Source organism: Columba livia, chromosome 11 (genome assembly GCF_036013475.1).
Source record: "Columba livia isolate bColLiv1 breed racing homer chromosome 11, bColLiv1.pat.W.v2, whole genome shotgun sequence".
Classification (NCBI taxonomy): domain Eukaryota; kingdom Metazoa; phylum Chordata; class Aves; order Columbiformes; family Columbidae; genus Columba; species Columba livia.
In genome coordinates, this window is record NC_088612.1 from 9,209,487 (window position 1) to 9,227,281 (window position 17,795).

The 17,795-nt window shown below is 41.3% G+C and overlaps 1 protein-coding gene across 1 annotated transcript in view; it reads right to left on the minus strand.

Moving 5' to 3' along the window:
* The window catches only part of FAM169B (Protein), a 101,304-nt gene that overhangs the window by 21,162 nt on the left and 62,347 nt on the right, over positions 1-17,795 (minus strand). Inside the window, exon 7 of the mRNA XM_065076666.1 lies at positions 13,817-13,991. Within this exon, the coding sequence (XP_064932738.1) occupies positions 13,817-13,991 (175 nt within the window). The remainder of the gene's footprint in view (positions 1-13,816; positions 13,992-17,795) is intronic.

Genomic DNA, 17,795 nt, shown 5'->3' on the forward strand with positions numbered 1-17,795 from the left:
TAAACAGATTAATATTTGTGAATTTTGACATAATTACTGATTTCCTCAACAGATTTAAAGTCTAAGTTTATCTTCATGTTAATCCAATTTCATGCCTAGAATAGAGCAAGCACAACAGAATGTCTTTCATAACCTTCTGATATCATTAATTATTGCTACATTGGGAGTTACAGCATGGAACAAACAGGTTTTTAAATGGAAATCATTTGTCTCTCAGCAGGGAGACTCAACAGTTTTATTTCCTTCAACACCAAGCTGCATTCAAGTAATCTTGCTTCATGGTGATCCTCCCTCGACAACCTGCAAGCCAATGGTAAAATCCCATCTATTTTGTCCCTGGATTGGTCAAATATGCTGCCCAGAAGGGGAGGTGTCTATTTCCTCTCCTAATTGTGGAGGAAGGGTTTTCTGTGTGTTAAGGCCACACTTTCCCCAAGCTGTGGGCATTTGGTCAGGTTTCCTGGTGATTTTCCACAAAAGGAAATCCCCTAACTCATTAAAAAAAAAAAATAGATTAATTGACCGGTTCAGTAACAAGCTGCCCCAGGACCCAATAAACTTTACAAAGGGTACATTCCAATTACAACTGGGCTCAGCATGAACCTGATAAGTAAGCCAGCATAATCTTTCTTCAGCCTTAAAGATTTTTTTTCCTTTTCCCCCATTAATTTAACTCTTTCTCAGCACTTGTGGATTGACTAACTTCTTTTCCCTTTCCCTATACTGAACAACTCCCAGCAACATGATGTAACAGGTTCAATAAAACCAAACAGTGGTTTATAGTCATTTTCTTTGCATTGCTGTGGCCTTGGAAGGTTACCTGCCTTCTTCCACACTTGGCCTGGTGTTATGAAAGGAATCGCAATCTCAGACCAGAGCAAGGAAAAGGGAAATTGATCTTCTCACAGCAGAAACACCTGGCAGAGCAATTGGAAGCACTTGCTAGCAGAGTCCAGCTGCAAGCCTGCCTTCAACATGTGTGCAGGCTGGAAGGGACACAGGGTCTTTTGGTGACAAACAGAACTGCAACAGCATGGGAAGGAAATAGGAAGCACAGACCAAATTTGGGAGACAAAACCAAAAGTTACTGACTACAAAACATTAATTGTTTTATATTCTCATATGTTAGTCCTCCAGAGCATTAGACAATACAGACATATAAGAAAGAGCATCTAAGACTCAAGTACTCCCGACCTTTTTGCAGCCATCCTTGCTCTAAGGCACTGTCTAGAAAAGCCTCATGTTTGCTCACACATACATGTCAGATGTGGGTGAGCCTGAAAAGCCAAAAAGAATGGCTTCTCGTTGTAGGTCCTCGCAACGGTTCCCCACCCGTGGTACCAAGCTGCATATGCAGACAGAAGAACATGCACTTCAATTCTATCTCCTCTTTGCCTCTGAAGAATACTGTGGAAGCTCAGGCTGAGCATGGCGTTGTCCTCAGGTGCCGAAGAAACCATTTGACCACTCCGGCAGCGTCTGGATGGAGCTCAAACAATCATTAGGTGTCTCCTCCAGAGACAGGACACAAAGGTCAGGTGGAAATAACTCACGAGCTGCATCTGCTCTGCAGAACCCCCAGCCTGCCCCTGCTGCTACACAGCCTGGTTTGGGTACTGAACCCAAACTGTTCCACCAGACCGAATGCTATTGATGCAAGACAACTTCTATTCACAGAGGCTTATTTAGAAAACATTCAATGATTAGCTGACTAGCCATGTAAAGCACATTTACACACCTACTGGGTAACTGCTGCTACTGTTAACACATAAAAATGCACAGAAATTTGTACAGAAGACACTTAAACTGTTTGGACCTACATCTACTTCTGCTCAGATTTGAAATATCATTTTCATACATTTATTACACCTAGCCTGCACTGTATTTCTTATAGGAACAAGAATAGCTGTAATTATTGTTGTCAATCAAAGTTTCTCTGAAGTATTCAGCTTTACTATTTCGATAACTCATTTTTACTGGTAGCAAATGTCTTCAACAAACACTGGAGCCTAATTTGCAGTTTGGTTCCCTTGTCACTTTCTGAGTCATCCTGCTAGAATGCTGTGAGGCAAGAGATTAGTTTCAGGACTTTTGTCATCTTCCCTTTCTTTACATCTGAGGGCTGTTAAGAAGTTTGGTTTCAATAGCTCAGACATATCCAAGGCGCAATACAGGTACCGAAGGTACAATGAAACACAAAGTTTATCCTACTTCAGCACAAAGAGAATACCTGATGAACTGTTCCGAAGTCACCCATAGCACATGCAGGTGCAGTTGTTATTGGTTTCACTGGAATTACACTCGCTCACAACTGGTACTAGATTTAGTCCCTTACAAGTAAACTCCTCAGCACCGCATAGGTCTCAAGTGTGGTTGCACACCCATTGGTGTAAATCAGAAGTAATTCTACCAACGATGCGCAAACCTCAAGGTAAGCATCAGCCTCCCAAAACAGCTAAGATGCCAAAAATAAACATGATGCAATGCTGATGGATTTATAGGTAACTGACAATTTCCTCCTCGGATTCTTAATCACGTGTCACTGAGAGGTGCTAATATAATTAGAGATGAGCTATGGATTAATAGGAAGGAAATATCATAACCTCACTCTGACAATAAAACAGTCCGTACACTATACTTACTTGCAAACTGCACCATTCTTCTGGTAGCATGACATTTGCTAAAGCAAAGGCCTGTTGATAATTCTCTATAGTCCCATACAGCACTCTGCCATGGCTGCTCTTCAAAAGGCCATATTTATCCCCTGGGAAATATAGCTGTATTAATATGACATTTTGTCACAAATTAATCTTAAACAGGGGTAATATTTCTGACACTGAGTTGAAACTGGAACTAAAAGGCAGTTCAGGTGGTTAAAGTGGCAATATCCTGCAGCAGACTTATATTCCCTGAGATAATACTGTTATGGTGTAAGTACCAATGTATTGGGATGTAGCAAGGGGGAGAACCATGCAAGTCTTTCTTCATTTTAACAATGGACTTACAGGATCATTGGCCTTCTGTTCTTTATTACAGCTGGTAGTACAGTAATGCCACTGATCCCGAACAACAGAGCCTATGGTGTCAGGTGCGGTATGAAATAACAAACCCTGTGCTCAGAAAAATCAGTCAAGACAGATAATTAGCACCTCATCTACCATCATGATGGGCTGCACTGTAGAAAGGTAGACAGACAGTTTAAAAAATTAAAAAAAAAAAAAAATCTAATTTCTCATTAAAGCAATTAAAAGTGGCCCAGTCTGGTTTTTAATTGAACTCCCCTGGCATAAGTCAGTTGTGACGAAAGGGATTCTCTGTGATGTGCTCACCCCTGCTGTGGAAGTTCCCAGGCTTTGTACGGTTTGTCAGTGTCAGGCTAATTTACACAACGTAATCTTGCCACTTACACCCATTTCCCAACTCATTTGCACATGATTTCCACTATTACAGGAATCAGGGTAAATTCATAATACAAATTTCCACAGGAGCTGACCCAATTATACAAAGGATGCTGTTAACCTTTTCTGTTCCATTCCTCCAAACTACATGTTGCTGATGGTCACCGAAGATGACTGGTGATTTTGTACACCCAAATATTACCTTATGGGCACTTCAGTGTACGTGTCAGCTGTTCTTCACCAATTGCATGTCATTTGCCTTTAATGGGATCATTTTCACTAAGACTAATGTCTCCCCCCTGGCTATTTAACTCAATTCCCACCTGAACCTGAAGGCTGCAGCCAGAGGCCATCCAGAAATGCTTGTGTTACATGAATGTCTGAAATATCTACACTTCTGATCTGCTTAATATCTGTGTTTGAGATGTGATATGAAGCCCGCTGACCACTAGCAGTCATTAAAGTTCAGATGGCACGTTTTGCAAGAGCAGAGGGTATTATTAACTCCAGGATCCTGGCCATATTCCAGTTTGGATAATTATATTCCCCTGCACTAAAATTCTCCCCCCTCCCGCAGTTTCCGTGGGGGAACTTCTGTTCTTCTCTTCCTCTTCTAACAACCAGAGCGAAGTGTCGCTCACGCTGAATTGACAACACGTTCCAGCCTTGAGCTTGGGTACGCGACTCAGCCCATGGGCCCACATTCTGCAAAATGCTCTGGGACTTGTTAGCAAAGAGGTGAACAAGGTGTGACCTAGAAAACCATAAAAACACAGCTCTGACCTCAGCGATACCACAGGGTGGTCACAGCATTCACACGTTGCTGGATTTTGCTGTTTTTTTATAGTAAATGCAATCAACACAAAAGGCCTGGGTGCCCTAGAACTCCCCAGGCTGGACAAAGAGGTTTTGCTGGTGAGCATTTTATCAACCGCTCAAGCAAGTATAAGGATCAATCTGGCTGAGATCTACCATTCAGGCTTTTCTACACCTGAGTAATCACTTGGTTTTACTGAGTGTCCCTAAGTTTTTCGGTAACAAATGGACCTTCTGGAAATAGGTAGTAAAGACAAGCACCCTCCATTTCTGTATTGTGGAACACCAAAAAATATTGATCTGAGGGGAGGGTTTTTTACTTGAACGGGGAACCATGTTTGTTAATCCAGCAATTCTATTTGCTACTTCTAAGTACTATTAGCACAGACGAAATGCATCTGTAGTGCGGCAATGAGGGGTCATGAGGGTACCACTGTCATGACCTAGAGAGAAAGAGGGAACAGAAGAGACAGAGCGGGAAGCACTTCTGTAACTTTGTTGAGAGAGGCAAACCACCACCTATTGAGTTTTAAAGGTTCATTTGATTGATTTTCATATGAAAAAAATTCCCAGGAAATCCAAGTCTGGGACTCAGAAATTGTGATGGCTGAATGGATCGATTCACTGAACTATTAAAGAAACCTAGAAAATGCTATTTCTGCGTTCATTTGAGAGCAAATAGACAAAACTATCTTCTCTGAATTCCTCCAGCTTCACATAAGAAAGATGATACACTGTAGATTCTGTTGCTCCAGGCAACTGATGAGGAACCTCTTTGATGTGCTTTGATTAATGTTGGATTCTTTGATTCAATGATTTTTGGTTCCAACTCCACTTAAAAAAAAAAAAATCCTTACTACCACAGGGAAAAACATTAAGGACACTTGCTTGGAAAACACTTGGGCTTATGTTAAGAGCTCTTATTCAAGATCAGAAAGTTTTGTTGCCTATATTGTTGTCTCTCCTTTGGCTGGACTGAACTGCAACCCTGGACACCAGGTATACTCTGTCCTGGGCTGGCACTTTCCATCTTTTAGAGTGAGAGACAAACAGAAGAGATCATGTAGTTCCCCTTCCCTCCCAAACACCTGATTGTTTCTAGCAGACATCGATCTGTCTCTGCGAGGGAGGTTTCATACTCCCCTTGGAGTGATACATTTTGGGATCTGACTATCCTACCCACTCACTCCTTCAGACACAGTTCTGCTTTCAGGAAACATCAGACCTCCAGAGAAATACAGACATTTCTGTAGTCAACTGTGGAAGTTCTATAAAAATATATAGAGCAAATCACTTCAGTCATGTTTGACTGAAAAATGAAAATGGATTATGCACCCAGCCCAGGTGGAAAGGGATTCAGTCAGAGACAGCTGGAACCTCCCAGATTTCCCTGGCTATTCCACAGCCTCGGGATTTTATCCTTGTTAATTTTGAGTCCAACAGTTTTGGATCAATCAGACCAGATCACAACACCGAGTTACCTTAGCCTGACATCCACTTAATAGGAGAAGGGGAGCCAGCAAACCGACGGAGGACAAGAGGAGCAGCTCCCGTGTTTCATTGGTGGGGCAGACATCCTCACACTCTCTGTCCAAGAAAACTCACACTTGTTTCTCAACGAGCTGTTCAAAAGCAGAATTTTCCTGAATGGATCAGTACAGCTCACAGACTAAAGGCTATTCGAGAACAAGCCAATGGCATTTTTATACTGCTCTGAGTTCATATCAGTCTACACTACACTGTGTATATTGAGAGTGTTTAAGAATTTTTTTTTTAAGAAATCTGAATTCCCGTATGCCCTACTTTGGTAGCTTAAAGATTGTAGGAGGTCAAAAAAAAATAGGTCAGTGAAAATAACATTCCAACATGAAATTAATTGCAAAAAACGTTTAATATGACAGGGGACTACATAAAATCCTATTATATTTCTTCACTATCCTACTCAGTAGTCTGTACTATTGCTATACTCAAAGGCCAGGGCAGTCTCCCAGGGTAAATTGCTACATTAGTTTGACATTTCTGGCTCCAATTAACCTTATATTTGAGCTATTTTCCGAGGGTTTTTTTAAAAAAATCTGTGATAAGGTTATGTTTTTCTATTAGAGTTTCAATTGCTTAATGGCCTGTTCCTGATGCCAATCCCTCTTTAAACACAACCTAGGTAAGAAAATTAGGCCACAGTTTGACAATATATTGCTTTTGGCAGCAGCACCAGCCCAAGGTGTTCCAGCCTCTCCCTCTTTGTCCCTGTCTGTTGTCTCCTTTGCACCCACCGAGCAAGTGCTGCGCTGCAACCCAAGAACTAATCCGGTTTCCAATGGCTGAGAAGGAATCAGAAGAACAGAGAGGATCTCTGGTTCAACAAGGAGAGCAGAATAACATCCCGCTCTTGCAACTAAGGGCAACACATCAAATCACACCATAGACACCACCTTGCTTTAAGGTGCAATTACACTCCACTCCTAATGTGGTACCATATTACCACAAGGGGAGAAGAACGTCGTATTCCACTCACCCCGGGCTCACCTTCACATCTGCATCCTGGGGGATCGAGCAGGAACGGCACAAGTTGGATTAGAGAGCTCTTCCATGTGCAAGTAACCTTGATCAGGAAGAAACAAGATTTATCTCCCAGTCTACACATTAGATCAAAACATCACAAAAACCAGCAATGCAGACCATTGTCTCAACAAGGAAGAAACAGGACTAGGGTCTTGCTTATACCTTAAGTGTGGAGTGTGAGAACATTCACTCTGACACTACTTGCAGCATTTTTAATAGATTAATCCAATTCAGAAAAGAACATGCAAAAATTTCTTGAGAGCCAATGAACCCTGTCCACAGCTGCAGATCCAGCCAGACCAGCATCTTCTGGGAACAAATCAAAGAGAAACAAGGAGAAATTCAAGAAAGCTTTCTCTGTGGCCACTTGCCCAAATAATGTTCAGTGAAAAGCACTACCAGTGAAATGAGCTTCCTCCCTCTCCACAGACACAAACATATATTCATTATTTGAACTTCACCAGAAAGTAATTCTTAGGAATAAGTCTTGGTCTGTAATTTGCTGGCAAGCAGTTCGCTCCAAGTATGAAATTTTCAAAACATGAAACTCAAGCTATATGACCTACAGTTTGGCAGAGGAGTCAATTTTAATGCTTTAATCATGATCCCTATATAAATGCTTACATTTATGAATGTAAATTCATTAGCTATGAGCATCATTTGCCAAAAAAATATCTTTTTGAAACATTCCCAATGTCAAGTCTGTTTATTTTAATGTTTCTGGAATAGAATTACTCAAGAAGTGAAACATCTTAGATTTTATTTTTATTTTCATATTAATATATTTCAAATGGAAAGAATAATAGCTAGATTTTGTAGATCCACCGAGCTCCAGTATTAGGTGAGGAGTAATAATATTGCACAAAGCATCATAGAGACAACTACAGAAGAACGAGAGCTGAGATATGGTTGGCAAGGAAACCAGAATTTACAATAGCCTGGATTTTCATATGCAGAACCTACAGCACTGTAATGTTAATTATATATATGAAGGCAACGCTCTGCTTCTGAAGTCAAGTCACCCCATTGCCACGCGAGCCAAACTAAGTAAATATCACATACTTCGTCACCACCCAGAATTTCTCTGATAGATCCAATGGAAGTAATTGACAAAATTCTCCTTTATTTCAGTGGACAAAGATCAGGACCTTGGGCCTTATTTTATTTATTTCAATCCATTCTTAATACCATTTACCATCCAAAACATAACTGTATGGTAAAATCCACATGATGCAATACAGTCCTCCTCTTAAAAAAAAAAAAAAACAAAAAGAAAAACCACCAATCAACAACCCCTGCATATTTAAAATCAGATTTTAAAACAAATTTTGGAGATACACACTAAGAAAATAACCATGGCTAAGATTTTCGGAAGAGTGATACTTAGATTAGATAACTTAATAAGTCATGATATGGTCTTTAAAAGCACAAGAGCTCTTGAAATCATTTAACAAAAATGAATTTATTTAGGTGTCTAAATAAAAAGTTCAAGGAAGACGTGAAGTTTTAGTAGCCATGAAAAAATCCCAACGCTAAAATGATACTTCTGAACCACAAAAATCATTCACCTCAATCCTGAAATCCTGGTCGGTATCGTATCAAAATAAGGCGCATAGAGAAATTATTACACCAGATTAAAGCTGCTATTGAAACCCGAAGGGCAAACGTGACGTGTGGCCTCTGTGGAGACATCGCTCCTGCCTGGACACCAGGAGTTTGCAGGGGCAAGACCCCAGACGTCGCTCACCCTGCCCAAGATCAACAGAGCCGCCCACCACGGAATCTTCTCCCCATTTGCATTGTAAATGCTGTCTGAGCACCACTTTATCCATCTGGAGGTTACCGGCAAATCATTTATTTATTGTGTTGTCTAAAAATTACCTTTAGAAATATAAATGCTAATTTGAATGTAAAAAGATGGCATCATTGCAGATATTCTGACTGGGGGATGTTTTCTACATTCATTAATGCAAAATAAACCGCTCTGTTTAGAGCTAAGGATCAAGGACTGTCTTTTACATAATTAAAACTCTGAAATGTTAATATTATCTTCCCTGCGCAAGATTCACAATTCAGGAAACACCTCTCTGAGTATTAATTGTGCAGAATAATATTGCTGTCCATCTGTATGATCTCTCCATCCTTTGATGTTTAAATTGATCCTAGTATTCTGGAGACAGCTTCTGCAGAACTGATTTCCTTGTCTTTATTTTAGCTAGGTTCATTCAAAGGGCAAAATATCTAAGCATTCAGCTTTTGACCCTACTAGCAAATATTTAATGTATGAATTAAACTGGACAGGGCTTTGCCAGAAGCTCTCTTCATGTTTTATTTCTGAAGCTATTTTTACCAACATTTAATCGCTTAAATGTAAGGAGATAAAGACATCTCTGACAAACTGTGTTTATTGAGCTAAATGCCATCAAGAAAAGCCCTTTTATTTTTTTATAATGGGTTCAGCGCACTTTGCATCTCTGGCTTTATCCTGGAACACACTGTTACAGTCCTAGAGGATGATACAGTCGCTAATATTACCACTAAATAAATGCGCAAGTGGATGGACACAGGAGGCAACTTGACAAAGAGATGGATGAATAAATTGGAAATCGCCTTTAATAGGCTCCCAGGAAATAAAGGAGCGGTCTACAACCTCCAGTCATCCTCCTGCCCTTTCTGTATATACTTACAAGGAACTGTTCTGTAAAAACCATCCGTAAGCAAACAACAGCCAGACACCTGATTAAACGTCAAATGAGCAGCAAAAAAAGCACAAATTAAAAGGGAAAAACCTGATTTTCATTCCCTCTCCCCTGCTCTCACCAGCCCATAGGCATTAGAGACCAGACTGCTGGGAGTCAGTGAAATCCAGCCAACTTTGGATATCCAAAATATCAAAATATTTTTGGATACTAATGACAAACTTTGGGATGGTGACGAAGAGGAGGAAGGCAGCAAGGAGGAGAGAGTTTTCAGAACAAACAGCCAAAAGGTGGAGAGGGCGGCAGCAGGATGGAGAATGCCAGAACCACGCCGACACCAGGGGGAAAGGGCATCGGGAGACAACACGATCAATAATTAGCAGGTGGAAGGGGAAGTTAAGGGTCAAAATCAATCTATCCAGGGGCAGCAGGGAGATGTTACCACCGCAACGGGCTCTGGACTGACCAACACAAGAGGAGTCCACGGGCTGGTGAGCGGAGATTGCTGCCAAACATCTGCTTTGACTCGGCACTGGCTGCGGCACGATCCAGAACGGCCCAGCCCTGCACTGCACACCCACCATTGCTGCTTCTGCTACCCATGCTCGTTTTTGAGGGGAAAACAGGACTTCTTAGGAATTCACTTTGCCCCCAGTAGGTAGGCAACAAACAGTTTGCCATGATAACTAGATTTTTGTCAATCTAAACAGGGGGACAGACATTTCCAAACTAATTCCAGTCCTCAAACCATTTTAACGCAAGTAATTAAACATAATGGTCCCTTCACTCCTCTGCCATCTTGGATCCCAACCTGTTGCTATTAAATTGTTTTGATCAGGGCTTGTCATGGCAAAAGGAGCAACACGATACAAACAGCTAGACCCAAAGGGGAGGTTTTTCCCCCAAAGAGATAAGAGGAATTCATACACTCTTCTGATTTCACTAATACAACTGTGTCTCTGTCTTTCTGAACTACCCATGCTTTGATGTTCAAATCCATTCTCAAGTACTGGACAGAGCTCTGTAGAACTGATTTCCTTGTCTTTATTCTTTTGTGAGGTTCATTCAAAGGTCAAAAATCCAAGTATTCAGCTTTTGACCCCAACTAATCTAACAGGCAGTGCCACAGACAGGAAAACTCTGTCTACAGTAAAAAGACAGAACGGCAAGTGCTGAGCCAAACCTCCCCACCACGCATCCTACAGGACACACTGTTGACAAATTCCCATTTACCAGCAGGGCGAGAGCAGCGTTGAAGCAGGTGAAACCCTCCTACGCTGTCCCGGCACCCTTCAGTGCCCCTGCGGAGGCCACTAACAGCGGTGATTTTTGTTATGGGGTAGTGACCTGTGAGCTAAGTGGAGACATTCATCATTCACAAGCTACAGTTGAACAAGTTGCTCAGTGCTGACCCGAGGGCATTCCCAGGCATGAAACCAGACTCAAACAGCAAGCTGGGGACATAAACGCTCATGTTTAGGGATGAGTGTTTACATCCTGTGTCTCTCACTACTTCTATTGCTTAATAAATGGGTTGAGATCTCATTTTATGTCCTCCAAGAGTACAAAGAGCTGCATGAGTTCCGGCAATCAAAAGAAAAGGAGCCTCTGTTAATAGTCTATACTGATGATCCGCTCACATTCATCATAAATGGACACAAAAAAAAAAATTAAGTGTCCAAAAATCTGAAGACCAAATTACTGCTTTATTGCTCATAGGTGCATTAATCAACTGCTCTCCTGCTTCCTTAACAGCCAGTTCCCAAATACTATTTATTTCAACAGCAACTGCAGAGCTATGTGCTGCCTCTAAGAAAAAAGAAGAAAGGAAAAAAAAAAGGAAAAAAAGAGTAAAATCTTTTCCCCAAGGGGCCTCTCAATCCATTTTCAAGCAGGATCCAGCAAGAATGCTGAGATTTTTTATGGAGAAGGGCTGGAAGTCAATAAAATTCTGAGAACACTTCATGGCCAGCATGCATATGAGGGATGTTTGTGAAGAGATGAGATCATCAGGCACCTTAATGACTGTCTAGTTACCATACCCATCTAATTACCTATTGGAAAAATTCGATCCATCATCTACCATCTACCTGCAGTGAGAACAATGCTACTGGCCGCTCCAGGTTCCCAGTCAGAGCTGATTGCCAGGAACAGGAGCAATAATGACATCTCCTGCTGTCCTCGCAGGAACCGAACACAGAAACAGAGCTGCTGGGATCCTTCTGTACACTTTTGCCAGCTCTCTTTCCAGGGTCTAGCCAGAAGACAGACTGGATCCAGACATGGCTTCAGAAAGTGGACACAAAGAAAATAAAATAAAAACTCAGCAACACCCAAACACAAACCAAGAACCACAACAACAACAAAAAAACAACAACCAGATGTGCTCAATAACTGAGAACAGTGACTCTCATACACCTATATGAAACTTGCAGCATTACGTGTATTTTATAAAATAAAAATCTTTGGATTTTGCTCCTCCCACTGATCCTTGCACAGTTCACTTCACTCATCCACACCTTGGTATCCCTCGTCTAAATGGGGATGACAGTACTTTCCCGTGCCTTGGTGGTTTTGTGAGGTTTAACCCTTATTAGCATTTGCAAAGCAGATTGGGACCATTGAATGGAAGGCTGAAATGAATTTTTAAAGCTTTATTACTTGAAAGAAAAATATTGGGGGGTGGGGGCAGGCAGGGAATATCTCAGTTAGGAGCAGAAGACTCTGTTCCCCTTCTTGACGTGGCAGAATTCAACTCCTTGGAAGCCGTTTTACTCTGTTCTGTAACGTTATTCTCTGGCTCAGCCGACTCTGAACAATCATGCTCTGCAACCACCTCTTTTCATACCCATTACAAAAGGTGAGCAATATTTATTGGTTTAAGCAGGGCCAAGGGCTGACATTAAGCAAATTTCAAGGGTTATTTGAAGTTAATTGAGTTTAATCATGTAATGATTTTATAATTAGTCATAGTTCCCAGTCTTGTACTGAAAAAGTCACACTTAAGAATTATTTAAAAGAAAATTAAAGCCAATTTAGACTAAGCTGGAGGGAACTACATCAGTGATTGGTGGGATTGGGTGAGGGGATCAGAAAATGTGCTGGAAAAATACGCCAACTCCTTCAGTGCACTGAGCCTCTGCATTTAAGTGCAGTGAGTCAAAGTCCCAGCTGGGGACTTGCACCGAGGGCAGGGCCAGCAGTGAGCTCCCAAACATCAGTCGTGCTGACTTGGTGGTATTTCTCACTGGCAATGAGCTGGCTGGATCCTGCCCCAGGGGAAGAGAAACTTCAGAGTTTTTCCACCTCACTGGAGCCAGGTCCACCTTGCTGATTCAAAAGCAAAGGCCAGAAAATTGTGTTTATACATCCTTAAGACAGGACTTGTCAGTGGAAAACTATACTCCTCAATTATATAGAAGTCCTACAAAGTAGTTACTCCAGAACTTCAAGCAGGTGCTTGGAGGTTCAATCTGAAATGCAATTTTAAATTTATGTATTTAAAAAGATTCCTGTACAAATGGCATGCACAGCAATAAATGAGGTGTAAACAAGATCAACATCAATGAGTTCAGTGAAGTTATGACAATGATGCATCATCCATTCTACCCCCATCTCTGCAAGGCAGTCAGGACACAGGCAAATAACCACCTGTGGAACATAGCACCTTCAGAAAGTAAAATGAAACCTGTGCTTAAGAGATAAAGGACCTGCTTAGGGATAAAGGCCTCACAGACCTGCTTGGCAACAAGTACCACTGCTCCTCACTCGTGCTAATCCAGGACAGCCTTTACAGCAGCGTTATATGATCTTGGTGAGCTGGGTTCCACCATGTGATATCAAAACACAGCATGTAATGATGCGAGTTTGCTGTGGGTTTAAACACCATGTGTTTCTCTCAATGGTGGAGGCAACATGCAAGTCAGCCTCATATATTCTCTCTGTCTTTGAGTCTCTGTATACCATGAAAATCCAGCCTCTGAAAGTTAGTATAATCATAGGAAGAGAAAACCCATTGCTTCTGGTACAGTTCCCACCAAAGCTGGCCTAAGGTGCAGAAAAAGTAGGCAGCAGCATGGGAACCACTTGCAATTGTGACTTTTGGGGTTGAGGAGAAGGTCAAAATGTAAGGCTGTAACATCTTAGAGAAGCAGGAGTTTCCCAACAAGAGGAGCTATGCTCTGGTCAACCTCAACCCACAGTGGCAAAAGCCTTGTCCTGTTGTCCCTTCTGGTCCTGCTCCGATTCCTTCCCAAACCCTCCAGAGCAACCAGCACCTGGCCCAGCTCCTTCCCCTGGTCTTGTCTCTTAAGACTAAAAGGTACCCAAAATTTTACCTACACAACTACGCGGCCCCGCAGGGATGGTGACTGGCGCCAGGTCTTGTTCCACTGCAGACTTCGCCCTTCAGAGTGGTGTGGAATGGCACTGCTGTGGTGAGGAATGGCACTGGTGTGGTGTGGAATGGCACCAGTCTTCTCAAGGACTACGTGACTCACGGATTTCAGAAGTCCTCCTGAAAAACAATTAAGCATTTGTAAGTACCAGCTCGGTAAAGACACTTATCTCCCTGCACAGAAACATAATTACTGATAAAATCATACTTCTCCTCATCACCCACTGATAAGTCTTCTATAATTGGCTTGCTTATTTTCACCAAATTACAGAACTGATGTGTCCCCAGCCACTTGGCAATGATGAGCCACCAGCAAGACTAGCTGGGACAGATTTTTCCTTTCAAATACTCAAATTGTGTGGAAAATTTAGCCAAGGAAAAACAATCAGACAAGCAAAAATTCTGAGTAAAAGTAAAAATTAAGTAGAATACTCTCTAACTACAATGTATTAAAAAAAAAATTAATTTGGTTTTTCACTTCAGAAATAAGATTTTGAAGGGACACCTTCCTAACTTTATTTACAGATGCATATTATAAATATACATGTATATTCCAAACTTGAAATGGCTGGTTCTGCTTTTACTGAGGGAGAGAGGATTTCAGTGACAAAGCTGTGAGACAAGACTTTCAGAGGAGCCCAGTAAATACCAGGCCTTTATCCTCTTAAGCAAGGACTAAGTTGGAGGAGATGCTCCTCGTGTCCTGCTGCAGGACCTGGGCGGTTGCGCAGCCTGACAAGGCCACGGTGTCAGCCCAGGACAGTGTCACCATTGCCTGATGTGAAATCTTTGGTCTTCCTTGAGAGAAAAACCAAGATCAAGAGGAACCAGAGGTCTCTGCGACAGGAGCGCGCTCAGCCGGGGCCACGCCACAGGACACAGCAGGATTGGACACAGTCAACTTGGTGCAAATTTTTTCAGAGTAAATCCACCTCCCAGCACAGTTTCCGAAAGCTAATGCCTTAACTCCAGAAGGCGGGGTTTAAAATGATGAGCCTAACAAAGTCCTATTTTCATTTTAAACACAATCTTATCCACAGCATTCTTACCCTCTTCCCTACAGCCATAAACAATATCAGTGTATTACTTAATGATATGACTTATTTATTATTTATTTAAATGATTTATGTAGAGCCTATAGCCTTAACAACTATAACAATAACGATTCAAAAACCAGAAGCAACATGAAAAGGAGATGCTTAAATAATTCAAAGCCTCTCTCCTTTCCCGAAAGAGAGCTGAGGAGCAGCGTGTTTCCCTTTCTCTTGGTTTGCAGTCCTCCTACCAGTGAAAGGGCAGAGTGCCATTGGCTAAATGCTGGCTTAGCAAAGGAAAAACAATAAATCAGAATAACCAGCGCCCAGCCTTTCCCATCCACACATCTCAGAAGAGGGTAAGTACCACAGAACCTGCTTTACAGAATGCAAAACTGAGGACAAGGAGGTGATACAAATGGTCCATGGTCACCCAGAAGTTCATGTGCAAAGCTCAGAATAGATCTTCTTCTATCATATACCAGACCTTATCCACCAAGCCACAATGCTTTCATATTTTCTCTTCTTTATTTTTTTTCTTTCATAATGCTCTGCCTTTTCAGCATTTACCATGTTTCTTCCTTGTGTTCATCTCTTTTCCAGTGCCTTTGGGCTCAATTTCAGGCATCCCTCATGTCTTGGTCACCTTTCCCTCCAGGTTTAACCCTCCTGGCATGCAGGTTTTACCCACTTTTTCCAAATAGGTTTTATCCTCTGCAACTAGGCAAATACGTGGCAACTCAGAGCACAAGTGGGTAATTGAGCACAGTTGTAAGTGGATTATCATTGAAATTACTGATTTTACACCATGCAGAAAGCTCAAGGCAGCAACAGGGTGCTTTGCAATTTAAACATTGTAAAGAGAGGGAAAATTTTTTCAGGTTTCATTTTAAAACTTTCTAAATGCAAAAATGGAAGCTGATTCCCCAATGGCAAGGCATAAATACACATTGTAAACTCAAATCAGCAAATGTTTGCCTAGTTCTATTAAGGGGAACAGATGAATTATCAGGAACAGACTTTACAGAGCAGCTGGAGCAGTAAAAGATAACATAAAATGTTATAAGATATTCTGGACTACTCTTCAAACAAGCCAAAAAGACAGAAGTTCCTTGACACAGGTCTTGGGGTGCAATGAAAAGATCACCAAAGTAGAAGGACAAGTATCTCCAAGAGAAAACCCCAAATAATTAAACTTTGAGATCTCAAAATTTACCCGCATGTTGTGAAGCATTCACAAAAACAGCACTGAGAATTCGTGGTCTAGATCGAAAATTCCTAAAGCCAAGCCCAACAGCTCTTTAATCTAGCAACGCTCTCTGCCAGTTTAACACTAAACTAACTCTTTAGCAAAGATATTTTTTTTTCACTGATTTAACTGGGATACAGAAAGATAAAAGCTTATGGATATTTGACAGTCTTAAAAAAAAAACCAAAACACCACCACGCACACAAAATTCAGGACACTGGGCTGAGATTTGGTAAACCAATTCAATATCCAGCTCTGCCACAAACTTTCTGTGTGACCTTGCAAAAGTCATTCAGGTCTACACATGTACATTAGGAAGCTAATCCACCTCGATAATGCAGAGAGACAGAGACAGGCACCAAAAGAGTGGGGATGCAGACCATCTAAATAATACATAAAGATATTATTTTCTCATACTCTTCATCTCTTGTATTGAGCATTGCTCGTTCAATGCTGCATTATCTCTATGGCATAGACTTTTTCTCCCACCCCTGATAGGATCCCAATTTCACACACCATCTTGCAGCACTGCATTAATACAAATAAAAATAAGAAAATGAATTCTAAATTGTTATATTTATCTCATCAGAGCTGCTTACATTTAAAAGATGTAACTGTCACAGTGAACAGCTCACAAGCAATCTGCAAACTAAAAAGGCAAATAAATGTTTTGTTAAAAGTTATTGGAGGAATGATTCTAAAAACCACAATCAACACAAGAAAACCACAGTCTGCTCAGTGACCCATTGAGAACATAAAGAGATATGAAGTTTGAATGAAAAAAAAATGACAACTTAATCTGGCAAACTACCTGCTTTCTTCTCAGAAATAGCAAATAAAGGAAAGCATCTGTGAACAAGGACTATTCAAGACTGGTAGCAGGCACATTAGATATGGTGGGCAGAGAAAGCAGCCTCAGTCTGCTGGAGACAGACAGTCGCAACCATTTCCAGTGTCAAAGAAAAATCTGGCACCTTGTTAAATATTAATAAGCTGTCAGGGTCAAAATGTTTAGGTCCTCCCAACTCAATCACTTTCATTTCTACTTCTCAGAAGCCATTCAATTGGAAATACCCTTTCCTGTCTTGCCCCTCCTCATCCTGCCTTCTCACCAAGACCCACGCAGAATCAGATCAAAATGGACAGTGAATGGGTCAGCAGGCAAATGATGGTTTTGTCTCCCCTGCCTCTGCTGGTCCGCATTCTGTTATTTTTAGTCAGGCATGGAAAACTTAAATAACAAGAAAAAAGAACAACGTAAAGTGTTGGTTTAGCAAATCTCTGCCGCATTTTCTGCAGGTTAGTGTTATTGATTACTGACACCTAAGGGTCTGACACATAATCGATAGACCTCATGACCCGCATATGTGACATGGCCTGTGGGGGCTTTAGAAACAAGAATGAACATGGCAGCTCCATCCGAAGCTTTTCATATAATATTTATTTATTTATTTGCAGGCAAAGCTGTTTCTACTCAAATTACTGTCATGGTGAAAACTGGTGTCAGAGGGGTTTGCTCATTTCTTCTCCTGGTACCTGAAGACTAGAGCACAAAAAATGTTAGTAAAACAAAAACCTAACTCTACATCAGCAATCTCAGAGCTGAAATTCCCCTCACAAATTGAGTTACTTGCAATAAGA